This window comes from Aplidium turbinatum, chromosome 6, assembly GCF_918807975.1.
Source record: "Aplidium turbinatum chromosome 6, kaAplTurb1.1, whole genome shotgun sequence".
In the NCBI taxonomy this organism is placed as follows: Eukaryota; Metazoa; Chordata; class Ascidiacea; order Aplousobranchia; family Polyclinidae; genus Aplidium; species Aplidium turbinatum.
Genome location: NC_137477.1, coordinates 20,753,695 through 20,778,418, shown reverse-complemented (window position 1 = coordinate 20,778,418; position 24,724 = coordinate 20,753,695). Strand labels below are relative to the sequence as shown.

The 24,724-nt window shown below is 36.4% G+C and overlaps 2 protein-coding genes across 2 annotated transcripts in view; one reads left to right on the top strand and one right to left on the bottom strand.

The window, feature by feature from the left end:
* LOC145771977 (uncharacterized) overlaps positions 1 to 24,724 on the top strand; it is a 228,054-nt gene that overhangs the window by 162,376 nt on the left and 40,954 nt on the right. The gene's annotated exons all lie outside the window — the stretch shown is intronic.
* Positions 217 to 9,770, bottom strand: LOC145771891 (inositol oxygenase-like). Its single transcript, XM_082583645.1, has 9 exons — positions 9,468 to 9,770; positions 9,124 to 9,216; positions 7,843 to 7,923; positions 7,279 to 7,371; positions 6,323 to 6,392; positions 5,559 to 5,736; positions 5,050 to 5,117; positions 4,140 to 4,302; positions 217 to 3,136 (listed from the first exon to the last, which is right to left on the bottom strand). The coding sequence occupies exons 1-9, from the start codon at positions 9,471 to 9,473 to the stop codon at positions 3,028 to 3,030; spliced, it is 861 nt and encodes a 286-aa protein (XP_082439771.1). The 5' UTR covers positions 9,474 to 9,770; the 3' UTR covers positions 217 to 3,027.

The window sequence follows — 24,724 nt, the reverse complement described above, 5'->3', positions numbered from 1 at the left end:
AAATATGCGAAACTACCAGGAATAACCTATCAAGGCTTTATCAGTCCGAGGATAAAGATTCAAAAGCAACCAACCAACTCTACCTTAGCTAGGGAGAACGGTAAGGATGAAACTATTTTTTTAAACTTGGTGGGTATAATTTACCATTCAAACTTTGGGCCAAAAATTGACTTCTGCTGCAATGCTCAGAAACTTAGAAAAACTTTCAAACACATACAAGCGTTAAAGAGGAGTGTATTTACAACGTGTTCAAGGTAGCAGAACACAGTGAAAAGGAAATTCAAGCAAATTTTACATGGTAAAGAAAAGAAAAAAGGAACATGTGCGATTGCAAGAAAATTACATAACTTTGCCGATTCAATGCTAAATATCATTACAAAACGTGAAAAAACGGTTGACTAACGTGTAAGACGTGCGTCACGGATTAACAATGTGATTTAATTTTCTTTATTGAAGTGCTCTGGCGTAGTGCAAATGTCAGAAGGGTTCACGTAACTTGGTGGTTACTTGTTGAACTGGGAGTCGATGATTGTTGACACGAAAGCAGTCAAAAAGATCCCACAAAATAATAAACAACAATAATAATAATGTTATCTTTGTTATGGTTTAATTTATTGTCGCTCTACAACTGCTAAGGTCTTTTAGCGACAGGGCTCATTTTTAATTTTATATCAGGTTTACGATGTCATCACATTACTACCCGACTTATTCTCGTAGCGCTATGACAAAAAAACACACACACACAATTGGTACCGTTTTAAAGTCTTCGGTTTGACCTGACCTGGAGTCGATCTCAGATCACCAGAGCCGACACCTCTCGACTACTGAGCTAGTAAGTACTGAACAAGGCACATTCGTATTGCAAGAAAACACTTAAGTCATCCTGATATTGCTTTCTTATCGAAACTGCCGAACAAGCAGTTTTAACTTCATCCGATATGAATGAATTAAAATGAATGATTTTATAAAAGTAAAAGTACAGTATTATTAAGGTAAGTCAACATAGGACAGTGCTTCTTAACCTTTTTATTTGCAGCGGCCTAATTACTGAGAGTAAATTAATAAAAGCAAAGCTTTGGCGATTCAATTTTTTCACCTGATTTGTTTGTTAGCCTGAACTGAACGAAACAGAACAACATAAATACAAAAGTTCGAATTTAATTATTGTAATGTGAACCTTAACTTTGTATTGTTTCTATAGTTTTGTCAAATAGAGAATCATCTTGCTCAGGGCTAATCTCATGTCATTTTCAGGCTGCAGAATATTGACCGGTTTGTTTTGAGCAGAAATAACGCTCTCACACAGGCAGGTATAACAACAAATGGTAGAAGAGTTTTTATTGCGTACCTGCCCTCAAAACGCGATCGTTTCCTTCTTGATTTTGTCGACAATTTACCGAGATTTTTTTTCATAAAAGCCAATAATAAACTGACGCATTGAATATCAACAAAATTCCTTTTCATATCAAGAAATGCTTTAAAAACGTTTAGGCAATGCATCACCAAACCAAAATAATGCACACTGCACACTCATTTCAAATTTTTTCAGAAAGAGTGAACTTAAATTCTATCGATAGAAATGCCTTTCTGTAACAAGCTGGACATCAAAGCACGTAGGCTGCTTTCTCTATTTCTTTCAAAAACTGATTAAAAAAAGGAAATAATGCTATTAATTATCAGAGAATCTACTTCTTCTAGCACTTCAGCTTTGCCCTAAAGGCAATCAATTTTTTTCAGATACGCTGACCAAAATTGCATTTGATCCTTGCAAAAAATGATTCACGACGTTTAGACGAGGAAGTATAGCCAAAAGAATTACCGACGCAAAATTAGACACATGAATAAATCTAACTATGTAAACTATTGCAGTCGGCGACCTAATTTAAGCCGCAACCTATGAGTTAAGAAGCACTGGCATATAACAATAAGGTCTAAGAATGGGTATCTACCAAGTGACTGAGCAATGGTCTGGCCCAAAAGCTACAAAGGTCATGCAAAAATAGATATCTGCTGAATTCTCACCTAAGCGCAGGTTTAATTAAATTAAAAATAAACACAAAAGCTGCAAATGCATAAATCGTTGAATTAACTTTACCGCAAACACAAAGTGCAAAAGAACAAGTTGGATTGAAACATAAACCAATATTGTAGTGAAGTATATGACGTACGGATCGAGTTGTCCGGATATCATGACGTACCACTTCAACTAGCAAATTGTAACATAAATATTCCGCAGTTCACAAAGCCAAACAAAGACTGTGGTAATTGTGTAAATTCAAAACAAAACCATGTGCCTCTAGTAGTAAAATTGACAGGCTTGTAAAGTGCTGTTGATTGAAACGTGCAAAGTGGAATAGCAACAAATACACAATAACGAATTTACATACGTTCACTTCTCATAGGGATAATATGAACACAATTGAAAAATATGAGTTGATAACAAGCTGATTAAACACTTAATAGGCATTGTACTTTAACAATAAAAATTTTCAAGCAGAGTAATGACAATGCAAAACGATTACATATTTTGAATTTGTTTCTGGGTTGTTTAAAGCGTTGAAGATTAACTGAATGACTCATAGATGACCGAAAGCTCGCATTTCTCCGATCTTACAAAATGTTAGTTTGGAGATATACTATATGTTAAGTTGAACTTGCATGTAGTCCACATGGCATGTGGGCTGTGTACAAATTCAATGGCATATTGTTTAGCATGCAAGCGAAAAGTCAGGACACCAAACGTCAATGAATTTCAGCTCTAAACTTTTCTATACCAGCCAAATTTTAAGTACACCGGAATGTAACACCAGCAATGACATGTGATGCTGTTTGAAAGAAGTAGGCTGCTGTAGATGAAAATTACACAACTGTCTACAGATTAAGTTGAAAACGCAAAAGAAGAATTAAATCAATTAGTCACAAACAGCACCAATCCGTGTTTACTATGTATTTGCTAGTTTAAACGATTCTACGTTTGTATTGCAGTGCTACTCATATCTAAGGTAGCTTTGGAACAAATCCGAGGCTTTACCATTTCAGTTTTCCCGGAATGTATTTATCAATTAAAGTTTGGTAGTAAGGCTTCAGCGACTCAACATCAGGGAGGTCAGGAGATTTTGTGTACAAGTCGTTTTTGCTGGAAAGAAAATTTGTGTTTGATCAATGACGTTTCATAAGGACGGCTGACGGTATTGCAGTGTGCACAGAGGTCAGGGTGAAGTATGATTAAAAAACTTGATAACTTAACATTACTTAAACGCCGAGTAACGATGAATCCATGAAAAAACAAGCAAACTTTTATTTGAAAAGTGTGTTGTTTTCAGTCACCAAAGACAAACTTCACTTTTCTAAGCATTGTGCTGAGAACTCTTGCCTTAAAGCTGACTAGAATGTTTATTATGAAAATCCAACCAAGGTCAAGACGACATTCGAGTCAATACGAGTTGAATGGAAATTTATTGTCTTCTTTTGATCAATCTCTTCCCAACTACTTGGTCAACAAACTGTGTCAAACAACCTCACAATCTAAACAGGCAGCTCAGCTAAAATCGATGTTAATAGCTGCTGTAAAAACGTTGAACTTGATAACTTAATGACGCCTCTGCGCAAATTTGACTAGTGTTAGTTCCGGTCACACAAACCGGTTGAAACCGGATTTAAAATTTGTACAATGACAGCAAAAGTTGCAAACAACATTATGAAAAAGATGGGCTGCTGTAGTTGTAACCAATGCATGGAAAAATGCCAGCATAACCCAATACTTTGAATCGTTGAAAACTTTATAAAAAATTCATGTTGCTTTCATAAACACAGCACGCACACCGTTCTGTTCCGATACAAAATAAATAAGTAGGTTATTTATTGCAAAACTTGACAAATATTTTTCTGGAAACATTTTGAGTCATAACACAACAAGATTGTTGCGTTCCGCACAGCGCGCCAGTATTCATAACATGTGCTTTTGACGTCAACTCGCACAGGACCGTTGCTGGGATACCTAAGAATAACACTGTACACTATACACAAGCTGTTTGGTTGCATTTAAGCAAATTGTTAAAAACTATGTGGCTTGAGTGACATGAATAAATCGATAGTTTTCATTTTCAAAAACATGACACACAGAATTGACAGAAACTTACTTGAACTTTAGAATCCAATCTTTCATTTGATGATCTTCCTCAGCAAGAAAATGCTCGTAATGGCCGCCAGTGTGCCAAGGGTAGAAGGAATGAAAGCGAATGCAGTAAAGACCTTCCTTAGGAATGGTGCATTGGTTGTGTAGAAGGACCCGGTACATGTATTCTACAACAACAAAAAAGATACAATGTTCATGCAGAGTAATAACAATCCTAATTGTACCCGATCGATGCTGTTGTTGAATAAGGGGCAGTGTAGTGGAACCTACTGAACATACCTGCAGATAACAAAACCGGGAGGGGGGGGGGGGCATTTAAACTGAAAAATGCTTTCAGCTCACCGAACGAGAGGAACTACAAAGTAGAGTGACTATGTCGTCTCGTGTGACGCCAGACATGGAGTAGAGAGAGAAAGGGAATAGATTTATGATGAGAGTAGTCTATCGTAATTATGTAACATCAAATTCAGTTATTATTCTTTAAAAACCTCACAGCCTGTTTCACCCTTACTTGGGATCATCAGAAGGTCCTTATAAAATCTATTTTAATAATTATTAATAAGTATTAATAGCATTTACTGTGTAATTTTAATTTTTGCACAATAAATTTTTAGTGACAGAGAATACTGACGTAGTAAGAGACAGCTTTGATGTTGCTAAACCGGTTTCATAGCAGACTGTGCTTCAACGCTAATTGACAATTCAAAAATGCTTGAGGTTTCATAACTCTTCTAGACCGGCAACAAAATGAGCACAGCATACACGCTGAGAGGTGAAACATCGTTGCTTCATCTTGAGCATTTCTACCTTTGCATAGTCACGTGATTGCTTTTTAACTGAGCTATCGGGCAAATGTGTTCAAATTCTAAATGCTCTTATGTTCCATTTTGGTATTTGCAACTGCTGCCACCCACCATCGTGCCCCCAGGACATGAGGAGCTTGTCCAAGCCACAGTTTGGTTCATACATTCCATACTTTGTGCTGCAACAAAAGAAAAACATCATGTCGTTACGGAAAACTTAAAACGGTTGTTAAAACTTGTGTGAACTTAGCCACTGTCGTCAATCATGAGTCGATCAAACACAATCCCACGTTAGTTTATTTCTTCAAAAGCTATTGACCCAAGCGAATAGTGCGCCAGGAAACGGTTGAGAAGATGATTGTCATCTTTGTCTTTCTTATTTGATCAAAATGATGTACAAGCTGCGCTTGAAAAAGTAAAAAAAAAATAGAGAATGCAACTGCAGTGCAACTCCAGAAACCTGCGAACACAATCGGTAGAAACGGTCTCCAAAAAAATCCTTTAAACTTTACGAACAATGCAATATTTAGAATTATTTAACCGAGATCGATGTCGAAAAAACGAAACTTAACTATTCTGGCACGGATTCACAACACATAGGAGCATAAAATTTCGCTTACTTGTATCTTTTATCACAAAGATCTGGGTTCTTAGCGAAAGTTGTATCACGATATACAATGGAGGGAGCAAATTCAGCTCCAACAACAAACGTGTCTCCAACCGTTGAAAACTGTGGCTCGCCCCACAACGCCATCAACTTACCCAAATCATGAATCAGTCCAACTAAATGCATCCAGTCTGAACAGACAATTTATCAAATATACGCAATTCAAATGTGGTGATGGAAGCTTTTCTTTTAGTAAAAAGTATTTTTTGTCAGCAATTTTTGTCAAAAATAAATTTCTGTAAAAGTTCAAAATCCTAAAAGTAAACTTTGAGCTTCGTTTTTAATAAAAGTATCATCACGCAACACTTTAAAGCTTGAAAGAAAAAATACTTTATCAGCAATGTATTGGCTTGTCTAATGTCTCTTCCACTGTATGATATTGGTATGAGACTGTATTGTATTCAGCCCAAACAAAAACCTTGTTCCACTGAAGTCCACTTACATGCAAGAACAACAAATCAAACAACAATGCGTTAAATAAAGCAACTGAGTGTGTGTGGCCACTGGCCAGCTATGAAACATATATCATTTATATTCATTGACAATTACAATGATACTATATGATCATTTCATATTGTGATGGCTTCAGAAAGTTCTGAACAAAACTGATCTTAAAGTGTTAATACAGTATATATACGGTACTGTAAGTTATATCACCATGTGAAGTCATAAGCCTACAGTACTGCAGTAAGATATATCGTTAATTTTATTAATTACCAAGGTCGGGAAAGTCCTTTCTTAATCCCTCCGCAGTTTGAAAAGCATGGTAAGAATTTGGGAAGCCAACCTATAGATAATCCCAGTCTAAGAATATTTAGTTGAAATAACTGCCAAGGCACAAATCCAAACTACAAAGCACATGCAAGGATACAATACTGTGTCAATTAAGAGAAAAATGTTATGGCTTTATAACCTTATGTCAGAAAAGATAGGCAGTGCTTATCATGTATGTGCTTATCAGTACTTTTTATGCCCTCAGTATATGTCACACTTTACACACGAAAAAGTTTCTATTCGTATGAAAAGCATACATATGATAGTTCATAAAATAGAATTTTTGATCAATGTCAGAAAAGATGAATATCATTTGAATGCTGAGGAAGCTTTCATTTTATGTGCAAAACACTACCTCACATTGTTACTTATCAATTAATCTCAATTCTCTCTCTCTGAACACTTTTTTTAGTCTGTGCATCAGGCAGTGAAACAACAGATGAAAGTCCAGAAGTGCTGATTTATGAGGTAATCTTGGATGAAAAAATACCTGAAGAAAGAAATCGATCGTAATTGTAAAATTTGTCATAACCTGGTAACCAATCACTTCCTGTCTGATAGCACAACTTGGGTGTCTCGATTATTTCATCACACATCCAACACGTATGTTGGTTTTCTAAAAGGCATGGTGGGCTTTTCGTGATCTTTTGTGCAATTAAAACTACACATAAAATATATACAGAGTACAGACATGTTTTTGTGCTGTAGCGTATAGAAAATGTAAATCATTCAAAGGCAAAAAACATTTGACTGATTGATGAAGAAAAAAATGCATAAAATATATTTAGTCTTTAGCTTTAAAAAATAAGATTTCATTTTCTGAATTAGATACAGATACATAATTCAATGCAAAATGAATTGAATGCAACAAACTGAAAAAAACTTTCAGTATTTCTTACATCAGGGTCTGCCTCATCTGTAAATGTATCAAGCATCTCTACTGCATCCATGATTGAATATTCTCCATGGTTAAATTGCAGCCACTCCTTGTGCTGAAGAATAATCAACCGAACAAGTTTATTTTTCTATCCAGTATATATATACTACAAAATTATTAACCATGAAATAATTAAAAACCAAAAAAATTACTGAATAAAAAGGAAATAGCGAGAAGACCACAAAAGGTGATCAATTCAGCAGCCAATACAAAACACATTATAAGAAGCAGAATTTTGTACCAAATGTTTACTTACTAAGTCGGGGTGCTACTTATACTTGAATGAATACAGCATATACACTTTATTATAAGTTGCAAAAGAGAATAGGCTATATTCATTCTCCCAGAAAATTGTACTTTATGCTTCCGGACAAGTTGAACTCATTTTTTTTATTTTGTTGATAAATTACATACCACTCCAAACAACTGATACTACGTATTTAAAGCAAATTTAGTTGAATCGAGTACTTTGGCTGACAAACTTACACTTAATACATAAGTATGTACCTAGTTGATAAATAATTACCTTCTGTCTCACATAGTCCACACACTGGTATGTGTGCATCTTCTTGTATGTTTCAAAAACAATATCGAACCTTTCACCCTCCTGAAACATTGTTATAAAGTTTCATTAAATGCTTATTAAAAAGTTTCAGTAGTTTTTGAAAAATTGTTCTTTAAGTGGTGTATGAATTGCTTACCCACTACAACTAATAGTGTATGTACACAAGATCAGTGAGGTTGTTCAATATGCTTCTACTTTAGCATACGCTGAAGAATCATTGTGGATTGTAACTGCTATCATAATCGGCCAAGTTAAAGGAGTATGCCAATGTGTTCACGTTCAGTCTTCGAAATTAGCATATTTTTACTTCGGCTAAAACGTTGCCGAGGCCAAACGGCAAAAGTTGAAATTGCCTCAGCAATTGCTGTGAACGTTTATTATGAAAAATTTGTACCAAAACATGCAAAACGAGAAGCGAAAAATATGCTAGAGTAGTTTATCACGACCGCATTGTTTGATTTTTTGTGAAGTTATAATACTAAAAATAGCAATAAAGCGAGCAACGCGATACGCACGCTGTTCACGTTAAATAACTCATGGGGGGGAGGGGAGAACTAAGTTAATTTTGGGTTGATTCAACGTTCGAGTCTGCACAAATCGATTTTATTTTCCCGGCGGATTATATTGTGTAACAGCAATACTCACTAAGAAATTTACGTTTGTTTTACATTAATTTCCGATACAGCTAGAAGAGATAACGGAAGGCGAGGCGCGATAAGGAGTAGATGCTTACAATAATTTGACGTTTACTGGCATTGAATCAATGCAAATAGGGTGATATTTCTATAAAAATTCAATTCTTCCAGCTGGGCACGTGTCTAAGCGCTGGCGAAGTAGGAAGTAACCCAAATAAAACATCTAGCAATATTAAGATTGAATCAACATCCTAATCTAATGTAGTCTAGAAAAGTAGTTTTTTTGTAATCTTGTGGTCTTTACCAGCGCTCGTATGGCCTCGGCATTTTTATTGCCGATGTTAATGCACCATTCATGCATCTGTGTCGGCAATCACCTTGGCAATTGCCGATTGCCGAGGCTAATTTCGAAGACTGAAGTTCGAATTTCGAACTTCAAGACTTTCGAAGACTGAATTTCGAAGACTAATTTCGAAGACTGCAATTTGGATGATGATGATGTTGTCAATCAAGCAACAAAATTATTCAGCATCATGCTCTGTGGCTAGATTTCTTTTCATAAATTAACTCAAGAGATATTGGCTATAACTGACAGAAGATTTCTTACTGTTGTGAAGTTTCTAAATGCATCATTGTCCAGGGTTTTATCTTCTTTAACAAAACTCTCAGGGGTGTCTTGCGGTGTTTGAATATCCAGTGCCTGTTAGATGCATAGCCTTGAATGATTGTTTTAAACTTTGAAAGTGAACAATCACAAAAGATGGCAACTTTATACATAGAGTGTGGACACTAGACGTGCTTCCAATTTAAATATAACGTGAGAAATATCCTTATTACAATGATTCTATGCTTAGCAAAGGCTACTCATCAGAGTCAGCAGGTCAGTCAACAACTCATGTGGACTGTTGTTCCCAAATAAAAAGAAAATAAATTTAAACAACAAACACTTACTGCCATGTTTTCTCCTCAACTCTTCGAGCTATCAATACTTTTAGAAAAAAAATGACAAACGGTACTTATTTTAAGTTCTATAAAAGCTTTAGTCGATACAAGCTACAAGCAATAACTAAAAACAACAATTTATATTAATTTTGCTATCATTTTATTTTTTACAGATTGACTGACTGCACCTAATTTCTATGTATTATAATTTAAACATCGACAACACAGCACCCTGGAAACTTTGCAAATCAACGACTTTAAAAAATTGAAATTATTTAAGCACTCTACAATAGTTTATAAGTTATAACTTAGGATGAGGGTACAACAAACTAATTATATTAAAAACTTGAATAACTCAACACATATACAATTATTACATCACACTAGCCCAATAATAAAGTCAATAAACTTTAAACAATAAATACTGTTAATACTACAAAAAGTGGTCAATGCCAAGCAAAAAGCCAAGCAGAGTGAATTAAATTAAACATTGTTTAATAATCTCTAAACCATAGGCTCTATCCAAGGGGGGGTGAGGGGGGTGATCACCCCCCCACTCAGAAGTTGAAATGACTATGATGATCTTTAACCCACTGTCCAAAAATCACCCTCCGAATTCTAAAAGTGGATAGAGCCTCTGCTCTAAACCCTTGACAGCCTGTTTCACCCTGAAAGGGGCATCATCAGAAGGTCCTTATTCAAACAGAATATATTCTATTGAATTATTCAAATAGAATATATTCTGTTTGATTAAGGACCTTCTGATGATCTCCCCTTTAGGGTGAAACAGACTGTCAAGGGTTTAATAGATTTACATTCAACTGATAAAAACTAATTAAGGCTTTACCAATATAATAATAATCGTGTTTTTATTTGCGCCTATTACGATAACATACAGTAGGCTACTGGTACACTGCATGGGCGCCGATCGCTCTCTAAGATTGGTGGGGACATTTACTAGGAAAGGTAGGAGTGGGCGACGAGTGAAGCGAGCTAAAAAGATCAAAGATCTGTTCTGATAAACAAACAAATACAGTAGATACAGATTAATGCGATGTAGGCTATATATATATTTTAAATGTCAGTGTCAGCATTGGACAGCAGTCGTCCAAACACTGCAACTCAGCAACGAGTCTTCGACAAATTAAAAACGAAGTCCTTGCACTCTTTGGAGAGGCCATGGAGGTTGATCGAATTCAAAGCTTTGTTTTGCACATGCCAGACTATTGCATGATTTGGTTGTTTCTGTGTCATGGTAGATTATAACCAAGTTTTAACATGTCGCAAAGTTGAAAATGAGCATTCAGCTGAACACACTGGCTGGTGAAATGAGCAAAAGTCACACAAAAAGTTCCACGTGCGGAAACATTTGCCGAACAGCGGATGGTATCTTTATGAATATCATTCGAAAATGTTGTGCAAGGGACTCTGATCGCTCTGTGTGAGAGAACTCAGGATAGTCGTCTACCACATGTGGTTGTACCTTTCCACTAAAGAGGGATTCTTGTAGAATTTTGTAGTGCTCAAGATTGGTCGACTTGAAATAGTCAGTAAAATTTTGCTGCGCGTTGTCAATGATTGCAAAATACTCTGACCGATATTTCGTTTCTGGCGTTTGAAGTTGAGGAGGTTGACCATGGCCATGTCCATACTGAATACGATTTGGGATCTTTTTGGGACGTGAGAAGTCTTTAAAAAAAATTGGCATGGTAAGAGTTTTTGTATTTGAAAAAAAGCATAAAAGCTGCCTGCCAGCCTTCCAACTGCTGATTTGGCCTATATACAATTTTTTGCCAAACCGGCAAAGATGTTTCAGCAGCCCTTAACTTCAATGTAATAATAACTCAAAGAACTCTTTTTTTCTCACACAAAAGTAACACAAGCTAAGCCTGCTGCACTACATGCTTGTACGACTCTTTCTAAGTAATTCTAACACTCTGCACTGTCTGGCTTTGGCATAACCAAAACAAATACAATTTGCGAGTTGCACCTGAGTTTCTCCGCCTAATAAAACATTTGTACTACGTTGAGGTTTGCTCGCATAAAACAAAAATGTTGTCTCCTCCTTTCAATAGATTTTAAACGTCCGACTGGTAAAATTGTGACATTCGGTTAATATTTTCCCTTTTACGTTACAAAAATAATGTAAAAAAATGGTGGGGACATATAAAAAGATGGTGGGGGCATGTCCCCGCTGTCCTATAGGGATCGGCGCCCATGGTACACTGCGATCACAGATCCGATACAACAGACAAGAAGCAACAAAGTGACATGTCGTCTTCGAATCAGCTGCTCCCCTTATTTTGGCTCGCCATTAAGTGTCTTTGCCGAGACACAGCCGCGTGCTCTGGAGCGGTGTCGAACCCACGTCTTTTTGAAAGCCGTGCAGACGTTCTCACCACTCGGCTACGCAGCGACAAATCTTTTTGGCACAACAATAACCAGACTATCTACTTACTCAAATTCAACCTCTTTGAAGTTTCACAAAAATAAAACCTGTCTGTAACAGTAACCTAACTGACAATTTTCCAAGAAATAAATTGGATGGAAGCTGACTTGGTGACCTCATAAGGTCTTTCGCTTCCTTCCTCTCTCACTTCTATGTAATGTACCAATGTATTTGTCGTGATAATTTGAGAAAAAAAATAAACCAGTGATTGATTGATTGATCGTTTCTCCACTCGCCCATAACTTTTCTTTTTGTTTTGTTTGGCAACATAAATGACATTTCTGATTGGCTAAAAAACTGGGCGGGTATTACCAAATTTATGGTAACCTGAGGTCCTAGTTTTCCTTGCAAAATCCTCCATTATCCTCCACATATTCCTCCACATTATCCTCCTCCACTATTAATCCTCTACATACCCAAAAATGCACTTTAATGTAGAAATTCTAAAAACAATTCAAACAAGAAAGCTGAAATATTTTGGTTACATGATTCGAAATAATTGTATTCAAACAAAGGCAACTACTAGAAGGGAAAAGGAATGGTAAACAAAATAGAGGCAGACCGACAGAAATTTGGACATGAGATTGTGACGCCCACATGTCGCCTAGAGCGCACATGTGAATTGTGAATCTTGTATAGTTCGATTAGCGTAATTTACTTAAGTTGACTTAATCGGGGTTTGAGTTCTTTATTCAAATTTTTTGCGAGTCCTGATTATTGACCTGGCTTAACTTTTCTGGACAAGGCTACAACACATATTATATTATAGCCTACATTGATTATAATTATGGGGACGAAAGCAAGTAGGGGAGAGTGGGGTTAGTTGGAAGGCGGGGTTAGTTGAAAAATGGTCATTTTTTTAACTCTTGATAACTTTTTTAAATATTTGTTGCCAACATGTGAAGTAGTTTATAAAAACACATAATCCATGTTAGTTTCGATTTGTTGAGTCAAGGTATACCTGTTTGGCTGACAATTTTGTATTTTCTTACTTTCGAAGTAAAATTTTTGGCGTATTGAAAAACATCTTATGCGTCGATATCGTTAAAGATAGGCAGAAGTTTTTTAGTGTGTGTCAGCTGTAGGTGTTCTACAACACTAAGAAATAAACAAATTTTAGTCCAACGCACCATGCTTCAATATTTTAAGAAAATAGTTTGTCATATGTTAATGGGGCTAGTTGGAAAATAGTGGGTGGGGTTAGTTGGAAAACGTTTTGATAACGGTATGACTATGTAGTATGATACGAGTATATCGTCGTGGTATGATAATAAGTAGTATAAGCTCCAATGTACTTGTTTTAAGCAGATATACATTGTAAAATTTTAATTTGAATAACTTGGAAAGTGCTACATATGCGGCATTACAAGTTTTAACAATGCGTTTATTAAAAAATGTTTTTACGATGATTTGATGTAGAATTCATTGCATTTTGATTTTAAAGCAAGTTAACATATTTGCTTACAACCCCATGTTAATGTTTGTTGGTTGAAAAAATAGTATCCAGTTCATTGGTGGGCATCAAACTGACGTTTTTCAACTAACCCCAGACATGGGGTTAGTTGAAAAATCCATTGTATGTTTGTTTATTTTAAATTTTTATTAAAAGCTTAATTGACTCAATACTTATTTTTGGTTGTATGATAGAGGACACCGTAGGTGATAATTTAAGCCGCTTCAAGTTGTCAGGTTATGCACGAATTGTTTTAAATTTCACTTTAAAAAAAAATCTTTCCGACTAGCCCCACTCTCCCCTACCTCCACGTGGTCGTTCCCGCAAGCAGAGATGGGCAAGATCACCAGTAGGCTATTGGTGATCTTGAAGATCAAGATCAAGATCACCAAGAATAGGTGATCTTGAAGATCAAGATCACCAAACTATGTGATCTTGAAGATCAAGATCGTGATCTTGAAGATCAAGATCACTTTCAAGATCACTTTTTGTGTACTTGAAAAATAATGAAGTTTTTGATCAATGATGTTGCAAAAAATAATTACTATAAGCAACCTGGGTAAAGGTATATAGTTGGTATTGCTAACTTTTACTTTTAACTACTCGATTGCTGGCCTAAGAATTGTAATAAGTTAGTGACTGTTGCTATTAGGCCTATCAATTGTTGACGTAGTTTGCCTAGAATCGCAACGTCACACCCAAGGCCGAGGTTAATTATAGTGGTTCTGAAAAAGTCGCAAAATTTGCAATTAGTTTGATACTTTTTATTTATAATAAATAAATAAAAATAAACTTTGAACTGCATCATTTTTTACCAAATTTTAGTTTGGTTCATGTGGGAGTTTTTATTCGTGTTACTAAGTAGTTTTAACTTTCACTGTATTATGTCAATGTTTATTGCACCATTTACCCATCTGGCAACCTTGATACTGTTGTCCGCTATCAAAAAGTTCAGAGGTTTGCGGTCAGACAAACCGCTCCATACTCAGACCGTAAACAAGTCTTGGTCTGGTTGATTTGCTGGAATAAACCACTTTACATGACCAAAGTCGGCTAGAGTCCAGATTTTTTAACACCGCCATTCTAGACTTTTGAAACATCTAAAATTGGGTCAAAGAAAGAAAACATTTCTTTAAAATTCACACATGAAAATTGTGAACAAAATTAAATAAATTTTTATTATACGTCAACATAAAGTACACGGAAGTTGACTTCTTTATTATGACCAACACAGAAAACTTTTTCAATTTTGAAATGGCAACACTGACCAGATTAGATGGAGACTTTAAATCGTCTTTTGTTGGACACATATCATATTAACAGTGACTTAATGTTAGTAGTTGCCACTAACTACTTTGTACAGTACGAGTTCTAAAAAAATGACTCTATCTAGTAAGTAAACTTCAATTTTAAAGTGATCTTGATCTTATTGTTCTTCAAGATCAAGATCACTCAAAAAAAAAGTGATCTTAGATCAAGATCAAGATCACCAAAAAAAAAGTGATCTTGAAGATCAAGATCAAGATCACGATCTTGATCTTCAAGATCACTTGTGATCTTCAAGACCAAGATCACGCCCATCTCTGCCCGCAAGTACCTACTTTGGGAAACTAAACTTGCTACAACTGTCGCTATAAAAGGGACATGCTGGGACGAAAACGAAAACCAGCTGGGACATGGCCTCTCTAGACTTGCCTCATCAAGGCGTAACCGTTTGCTCACTGGTGTTGGACGCTATGGTGCAGACATGTTGCGTTGGGGCTTGGCAGAGAGTGCTGCTTGTGAGTGTGGCGAAATGCAGACGGCAGCTCACATTATCAAACATTGCCGGCTATATAGACCACCCCATGGTATGGAAGGCCTAATTTCCATCGATGACGACACCAGGCAGTGGCTAACCAACGGATGCCCTGACATATAGCGACGTCGTCGTCGTCTGAGCTTCTGGGGCCGAGGGTCTATCCTTTTACCACCCCAGATTCACGATGTTCCCGGACTACACTGGAAGGCTGCTAGAGAGCAACCAGTCTTTAGTTTCATCATCCATGACGCGCAGACCTTCCACTCCGTTAGGTGGCTTGAAGATGGTACAGTCATTGATGATGTGGTCTGCGGTCTGTTCCTCGGCACCACATTCACAGGAGGAGGAAGAAGCCATTCCCCATTGGTGCATGGTTGAGCGGAAAAGGCCGACGCCCGTACGGAGACGGTTGAGGCGCACCCACGCCTGTCTCTGTAGTGTCAGGCCGATTGGGCGTGTGTCGGCGTCGGGGATGAATGAATGGAGTCTGGTGGTGCTTGACCTCCATTCAGAATTCCATTTATGGTCCGCCCAAGTAGCCGCAGAGATGTCTTGTTCATCAGCTTCGTTGATCAGAAGCCGAGCGGCTGGCACGAATGGGTGTCTTGATTTCAGTCGGCGGGGGTGCCCGTTTGGGAAGGCAGAGATCTTGTGGTGGAGAAGATGATGATATAGCGACAATACGAGAGAAGAAGATTATAATTATTTTAATACATTGAAATAGTCTGACACAAAGTAGTTAAGACCAGCCATATAAGCATACGTCGATGCCTGCCGCGCATCTGAGCTGGTCTAGATCAAAATCCAACTTAACCCAACTAAATCCCACTAAATTCTGGCAAGCAAACACCTGCTTATATGTCTGATTCAGCCAATGAAAATACACGAATAAGTCCACATAGACACTTTTTCAACCAATCAGATAAATGCAGCTGTTACAGTTTATATAAGTTATTTTATCATTCTGAAATTAATAGTTTTATCCGAGCTGTCATAACATCCTGTGGTAAATCGTGTATGGTCCGATCACGGAGGTCCGATCAAGGATATCTATCCCTGGCAGTGGCGCCGGCAGGGGGGCAGGCGGGGCAGCTGCCCCCCAATGTTTTTGGCATCATCTTTTTAATTTTTTTTTATTAATACATTACATATTAATATTATTTTTTTAATATTATTCGCAGCAACCAGAAGTCCATCTCCTGCAGTGTATGTAATTTGTCTAATCATTTTAAATGTACAAACTTAACTCAGACTGATAGATCTTATTTCTGTACAAACTGTTTACATAACTCTTTACCGTTTTTCAACTGTAGTGATATTATATTTACCCAACTTTTTTCAATCAAAACAGCACAACTTCTCAACCAAGAGCCTACATTGCTTAATAAACTTTTTTCATCACTTGAAAATGAAGTTGTAAATACTGAAGAACTTGAACCTTGTTTTCAAGCTAATGATGTGTATGTGTATTCTAACAAAGTACATTTTTTCGTAACAAATATGCAAATAAACAAATCCCTAATAACTATGCACCTTAACATTAGATCTTTATCAAACCCAAAGAATTTCTCAAAATTGCAGGCACTTGTAACGTCAATGACAGTGAAACCACATATTATATCTATTAATGAAACATGGCTTAAAGTAAACCAAACTGGTGAATTTACCTCCCTAGAAGGGTATGTTTTTCTCGCAAATAGTAGATGTAAACAAAGGGGTGGAGGAGTGGCTCTGTACATAAAAGATAGCATTATGTTCTCTGTAAGAAATGACCTGACTATTATGAAAGAAAAAATTTTTGAATCCCTTTTTGTTGATATATTTGTAAACAAGAAAAAGTTAACTTGTGGTACTATATATAGATCTCCTCAATCACTTTCTGCTGCCAACTCTGAGTTTCTACAAACACTCCTTCCTACAATAAAAACAATATCAAAATCAAATGCACAATGTTTCATAATGGGAGATTTTAATTACAATTTATTGGACCATAATAATTGTCACACCAGCAACTATGCTGATGCTATGTTTGAACACAGCTTCCATCCATTGATAACTAAACCAACTAGAATTACTTCAGCCAGTACCTCATGTATTGATCACATATGGACAAATGTCTATAATGCCAAAACAAATGCTGGTATAATAGTTGACTGCATCGCTGACCATCTGCCTGTAATACAATGCTCTCAATTAGGTTCAATAGAAGAACTTTCATTAAACAAAGAGAAAAGATGCTACAGCAACATTAACATGTGTCATTTTGTAGAAAAATTATCTAAGCTCAACATTAATAACATCATGAATGAAACCAACACTGATGTAGCTTATAACATGCTTTTCAATAATTACGTTGAAGTATTTAAAAGCAGTTTTCCAGTGAAATCTGTAAGAAATGTAACAACAAAATGCTGGTATGATCATGAACTCAGTGATCTTCACAGAATGAAACAACTGGCATACAAAAAATATCTTAGAAAATCTTCTGAAAAAAACAAATCTAACTACAATGCTCTAAGAAACTTTTATACCAGGTCACTAAAGCTGAAAAAACAAAACTATTTTAAAACTTTACTGTTAAAGCACAAAAATAACCTGAAAAAAACCTGGAATATTTTAAATCAATTATTAGGTAAAACCAGATGCAATGAACAGTCCCATCTTGTTAAAGGTGATGAAGTACTTATACAGAATATTGATAAGGCTAACTACTTCAATGAATATTTCTCTTCAATAGCATCAAATCTAGTGGATAAAATTCCTAATACAAGTACCAAATTTTCAGATTATCTTTCAAATCCTATCAGTGAATCCATTTTTTTGCGCCCCACTTCTGCTGATGAAGTCAAACAAATTCTTTCTTCTTTTCAATCCAAACTTAGTTGTGGAATAGATGAAATACCAACAAAGATATTAAAAGTTGTACCACAAAACATAATTATAGCACTGACCCACATCTTCAATTTATCCTTAACTAACGGTGAATTTATAACGGCATTTAAAACATCTAAAATAATACCCATATTCAAAAAAGGCAAAACTGAAGACTGTAGTAATTACCGCCCCATCAGTCTATTATCTTCCTTTTCTAAAATACTTGAAAAAATAATGTACAACAGAGTGTATAATTTTCTTGAAAACCATAACTTTTTCTACCCCCAACAATTTGGGTTCAGACAAAATCATTCAACTAACCTCGCAGTTTTGCATCTTGTCAGTAAAATTTCAAATGCATTTGAAAAAAAAGAAACCACCCTTGGTATATTTTTAGACCTGTCTAAAGCATTTGACACAGTTGATCACAAAATTTTGTTAAACAAGCTTTACTATTATGGTATCAGGGGGGCAGCCCATGACTGGCTCAGTAGTTACCTACTAAACCGATTTCAAGTAGTAGAAATATCTCAATCAATGTCTACTAAACGCAAAATATGTTTCGGGGTCCCTCAGGGTTCAATTCTAGGACCTCTACTGTTTTTGATATATATAAACGATTTCTGTAACAGCTTACAACACTCTGAATCTGTAATGTTTGCTGATGACTCCAATTTGTTTTTATGTGGTAACAGTATCACCGAGCTTTATGAACTGGCCAATATGGAAATGTTAAATGTAACAGACTGGCTGGCAGCAAATAGGCTGTCGTTAAATGTAAATAAAACTAAGCACATTTTATTCAACAATAATAATAATACAAAGTGTTTTAACTTCACCCATACATTATCTGTGTACAATCAACCCATTGAACGTCTTAACACTGTTAGTTTCCTAGGCATTTTACTAAATGAAAATTTGTCATGGAAATCTCATATGATTCACTTGCTACAAAAACTGCGACGAAATTTCGGAATAATCTGCAAGATTAAACCTTACTTAAACACTGCGAATTTGATTTCTCTCTATCATTCTCTCATTGAAAGCAATCTAAGATATTGCATTAGTGCTTGGAAGCATGGTCATGTTACCATTGTAAACAAACTGCAAAAAATTTGCAACAAATTCATAAAAATGATCACTAAGCATGAACCACAATACAATGTCGACAGTTTTTTCACAATTGATAACCATTATACCATCGAAACTGGCAAATTCATGTTTAAACTAAAACATAATCAACTGCCTAAAAACTTTAACTCACTATTTCAACTTAATAGCAACTTGCATCACATATCAACTAGAAGTAGCAATCGATTTTTTCTCCCCTATTACTCGAAAAAGTTAACCCAACAATCCATCCAATTTAGTGGAGTTAAAGTCTGGAACGATCTCCCTAAACACATTACTGAAATCGAAACCTTTTCATTATTCAGCAACAAGCTGAAAACCCATCTGCAAACAAAAACTCAAACCGATTAGCATACGTCCATTGTGTAATAGATACCACTTTTGTACATTTAATCTTTCAAGTACTACTGTCAATGTCGTACATCTGCCATCACCACCTTAAACTGTTCAGTTTCAATAGGCTGCAATTAGATGCTAATATGTTACCAATGCAATACGCCTTTAATTAGCCGAACCACGTATAATATACTTGTTCACAGAACCTTATAACTTTCTGTTACTTTGTTGTGTAGATTTATTTGGCAAGAGTACTTCAACAATGAAGCTGTAGGCCTATCACTCTCCAGAAGTTTGGTTGGAAATTCATTTCAAGAAACTCCATCCCGCTCCGATACCGAAGTCACCCGCATGCCATCTAGACCATTTTCATAATTATCATCTTCACTACATTTTTCATCATTCATGATCATCAGTGTAATATCATGCTCAAATAATAAGTTAATTAATCTAAATTCCTGTACCCATCAGTTATCAATTCCTATTCAATATCACACCACTGTCGTTGCTGCGAACACTCCATTTTACTTAAAACGATGTACTGTACATAGTATTTTGTATATGTAATATGTTTAATATGTAAATAATATGTAATATGTTTAATATGTAATTTGATTTTTCTTTTTTATATTGGTTGTAAGGTTCAGTCGTCCCCGCATGGTTTCATCAACTGGCACACCTCCAGTTGCTTTAGGTATGCGGAGCCAACTGGTTCTTCCAACTAATTCATCTACTTTAAACTGTTAGGTTTGGTGGCCGTGCTTAATTTACTTTCGTGTACGTAACCTTTAAGTTTGCATCGCATGCACGTTTTAAACTTTGTAGTTTTGCCACCTTTTCCTTTTGTTGGTTTTGTTCCCGTTCATTATTTGTAACTTTATCATTGCTGTTGTTTTTCGACAAAGAAAAATAAATTGAATTGAATATTTGGATCCCAACCTCAAGTAAGTCAACTGAAGTTGCAAGGGGGGGGGGGGGGGGGGGGGGGGAGGTAAAAGCTCTCTCAGTTCTCTCTTTAAAAAAGTATGGAAAACCTTGATGACTAAATTGTACAGTAGATAAAAATATTTTCTACAGAAGCAAAGATGTAGACCTTGTATAATTTTAACTAACGTCACATTGCACATTGATGTAGAAAAATAACAACCTGTTAAATTTTTGATACCTCACACTCCCATGACTTCTTCCGCGCGCATTTTGGCATTGGTTGCTTGCAGTGATTCTTTCACTTAAACAAAACGTTTCGTTTCAGCAGTTTTGAGTTGTTCGATTCTTAAACTGTAAAGGAGACCAATTTCTCCAATATTTATCATTTATGTTTCTTCTTTAATCTCAGCAGAGTATAAAACTTGTAAAAGTTTTTCATCCATACGACGTCATGAACGAAATTATATCTCAAATCGGCGTAATGACGTGACATCATCTAAACACTTTACCGAATAATAAATTAAAAAATTCGATCGTCAAAAGTGGTTTGGTGGTGGTAAATATTACGTAATGAAAAAAATGTGATAAGGTTGGAAGACATTACGTCATGTATTTTCAATCCAAATTAAAGTTTAAAATTTATTCTTTTGTTCATAGTCGTAATCCACCTTCAAAGCGGTACTACAAAAAACAATTTTCGATAAGGGGGGCATCAAGAATAAGTGGACATGACTTTTAACCCTTAGAAGGTTAATTGGGCTCCTGGAGTGTTGCTCAGTTTGGCGGTGGGGGGGGGGGACTGTCGATTCTTCTTATGCTTTAGGAGTGATATCTTTGTTATTTTGGTACGGTTTCAAAATTTAGGATTCACTTTGTAAAATTATTCACGCTGACGCTGAGCATATCCGAAAATTAAAACTATGTGAATTTTAGAACTGCTCATATACGTTGAAATGTTGAGGTCACTTATGAGTGTAATTTGTAGCGTGAGTTTACACATTATTTTTTGGTAGAGTACTGAAGAACGTGCATTGTAATGTTGTGATCAATTTTTTTTTAGATTATTTTACATACAGCCAATTCCTGTCACGCTGTGAAACAGTTAGGATTAACGAGACATGCGCCAAATTAATTACTTTCATCCAGCTGGTGGAAAAATTTTGAACAATAGAATATGAAATATTTCAGAGGATGTGCTGAGAAATGCCTTATATCTCTCAATCTATAACCTTTATTCGCTCAAAATTTCAGCTCAATAGAGGTGAATAAAAGTTAGGAAAAGTCAAGAAATCTCGTAGTCGCAGCCTCAGTGGTTTTGGAGATACAACTGTTGATACAAAAAAGTTGAATTGACAGCTCCCCCCCCCCCCCAACCTTCAAAGGGTTTGCATTGAGTCAACAGATCTATGCCTTAAGGTTTACGTCAGCTCCGTAGATCAGTAAAATATAAGGCTGTCATCTTCGGTGCAACAAGACCATTGATTAATTGGTTTAGTGAGGATTCGTAGTTCCATTGCTTTCATTTTGAGTGATCATACTGATTTTCAATTTATTCCTACAAGACGTTACGTAATGAAAAAATATATAACTACGGTTGGAAGACATTACGTCATGTCTTTTCAATTCAAAATGAAGTTTAAAATTTATTCATTTGTTCATAGTCGTAATCCTCCTTCAAAGCGGTATTACAAAGAACAATTTTCGATAAGGGGGGCATCAAGAACATGTCGACATGACTTTTAGGGTTTACGTTAGCTCCGGAGATCAGTAAAATATAAGGTTCTCATTATTGTGATTGTAAGCCGCATTGTAACTTCTCGTCAAACTGTGCAAGGATGCAAGCCATCTGCAACTGCTGAGATCGCTTGTTCGATCTAGATTAACATCTAAACAGCTATTCGTTATACGAAACTTGAATATATCAGAAATAGCCTAAAGTAACTTCATTGTCTCAAAGCTTTTTGTTTGACACTCATCAAGATGTATGACCTCTATGACGTTACATTTTCTAAACTTTGGGTTGACTTCAGAGCATAAAAGTTAGTGACTTACCGGAGTAAGATCGCTTTTTGAATCAACCAAGTAGAAAATTAATAAATAATAAAACTGTAATAATCTCACAAAAAAAAGCAATCAACCTATGTCTCTAAAACAAAGTTTGTCTAATTTTAAACGAAACTGCATTAAAAGAGCGAGTTTTGCCAATACCAAACATTCAAATATCTCAGTCTGGAATTAGCAACAAGAAAACATAGAGACTTAGCTTTATTTCCAAAAAATGCCGAAGAAAACATGATCTTATCCTTTTGCTATGCCACCGGACAGCACCATTTTACAGAAATATTCATACCCACAATTTTGTTGAAAATATTCTCAGAATGCACCAAATTGAAAGTAATTTTTCAAATTTTTCTGGAGGAGGCTTCCTACACCCCCCACCGCTAAGTGTCGCCTTCGGCGAACACGCCATCGGGCTTCGCCCGCCGGCTGTCAACACCCCCCCTTTTAAAATTTTTGACTACGCTACTGTCTTGCACTGTCAATATTTTTCCCGCCCATTGTTGAAGGTCTGGCGGCGCCACTGATCCCTGGGTCCGATGTATTTACGGAAGCTTCGACATATAGGCTATAAAACAACCCAACATCTCAAAACACGATATTGCCGATGGTAAAATTCCGATAAATCGGGGGGAAATAACAACACAGTGTGTTTATAGTCTTTGGGCCACGCTTTGCATGCATTTCCGCAGCATCAACAATATTTTCAGGAAACCATTTGTTTATGAAATTCCAAGCTGTTTAGATACTGTGAGTCTTGTAGCCTATAGTCTTTACCAAATCCAGTTACATCAAATTGTGAAATAGACTGAGACTGAGTAGTGTATCTGAAGATATGGGGTTGTTACAAGATTACGGACGTACGAAAAGATTGAGCGACCGACTCAAGATCGAATGGCACTGGTTCGGTTTTTGGAGTGTACGCTTGAGCAACGCATTTCAGGACTATTTTCCATTTAGCGGCACCTAGTGGATGAAATAATTCCTCGGCAACAGCCAGGGGCGCCGGAACGGTTTTTGACTGGGGGGTCAAGATTATGAAAAAGGGCACTTTTGTTGCTGAAAAGCCAATTTTTTTAAGTTTTAAGAGAAGATATAGGTGGTCACAACGGTAAACCATAATCTCTTTGTGGGAAAATTGTAACATAAAGTTCCCGAATCCGTTCGTCTGTATGTAATGACCGAGAGAAACACTCTTCTGAAAACGTCTATTCAAGAACTGTATTTCTGTAAAATTAGCCTCAAGGCTGTCGAAATTGCGACGCAACACCGTACACCACTAAAACTTGTCACTACAATACAAATTACTGAGATAAAGACGGAAATTTTGTCCAGCTGGTAAGCACTAAGAAAAACAGTTAAATATGCGACCAACTATTCAAGCAACAATTTTAAAATGACGAGAATAGATTGCAATATTTCAAACGCACGTAAGCAGTTTCTGTGACATAATAATGAAAAACAATATGAAGCTATTCAGACACCTGTTAGATTTGGCTTACACTATATCTCGTAATTCAAGATTTAACGATGATGTAATGTTTCAACAGGTGTTACAAAGGTGATGCAATCTTTGCTTATTTCTAGCAATAGTCCATTACGTCAGACGCCAAGATTCAGTAGACCTGAACGGTTTTACGTGACGTTTGATTTGTACAGATATTGTCCGGAACAATAGGCTACCTAGCAATAATGCTCATCCGTCAGCTCATCGAGTAATGATACAAGTGTCCGGTATATAAAGAACAATGGCACGGGAGGACATCATGCTATGTTGTGTTATGATGATGTAGGCTAATTACCTACTGTGATACAGAATTTTATGTTGTGAATATTACTTTGAGGCAGAAATGAAAGATTATAATTAGGCTATAATAGCTGAAATTGTGATATCGTATCGCAAAATGTGCAGTAGCTTACATAACCTTAAAAGGGCACCATTGCCCCCCTGCCCCCCATCCACAGAAAAATTGAGAGCAGGGGGGCATCCGCTCCCCCTGCCCCCCCCCCCCCCCCCGCTTCCGGCGCCACTGGCAACAGCACATCAACAATCGGAAAAACTTCACTCTGTCAATCTCAGTAATCGGCCCTGTGTCAAAAGCCTCTACATCCGTCATCCACTAGTTGTTCCAGCCAATTGTTCACCAAATCAAACGTCATATAAAACCGTTATGGTCTACTTAACCTAGCTGGCATCGTACGTCATGAAAATTGCTAGAAAATGTCCAAATATTGCA

What these genes read in the sequence shown, in the direction of transcription:
- LOC145771891 (XM_082583645.1), bottom strand. An exon ending in CATGTCCTGGGGGCACGATG is followed by an intron (nt 4,303 to 5,049) that starts GTGGGTGGCAGC and finishes TTGTTGTTGTAG; the next exon opens with AATACATGTACCGGGTCCTT. An exon ending in GATTGGATTCTAAAGTTCAA is followed by an intron (nt 3,137 to 4,139) that starts GTAAGTTTCTGT and finishes TTTTCTTTCCAG; the next exon opens with CAAAAACGACTTGTACACAA.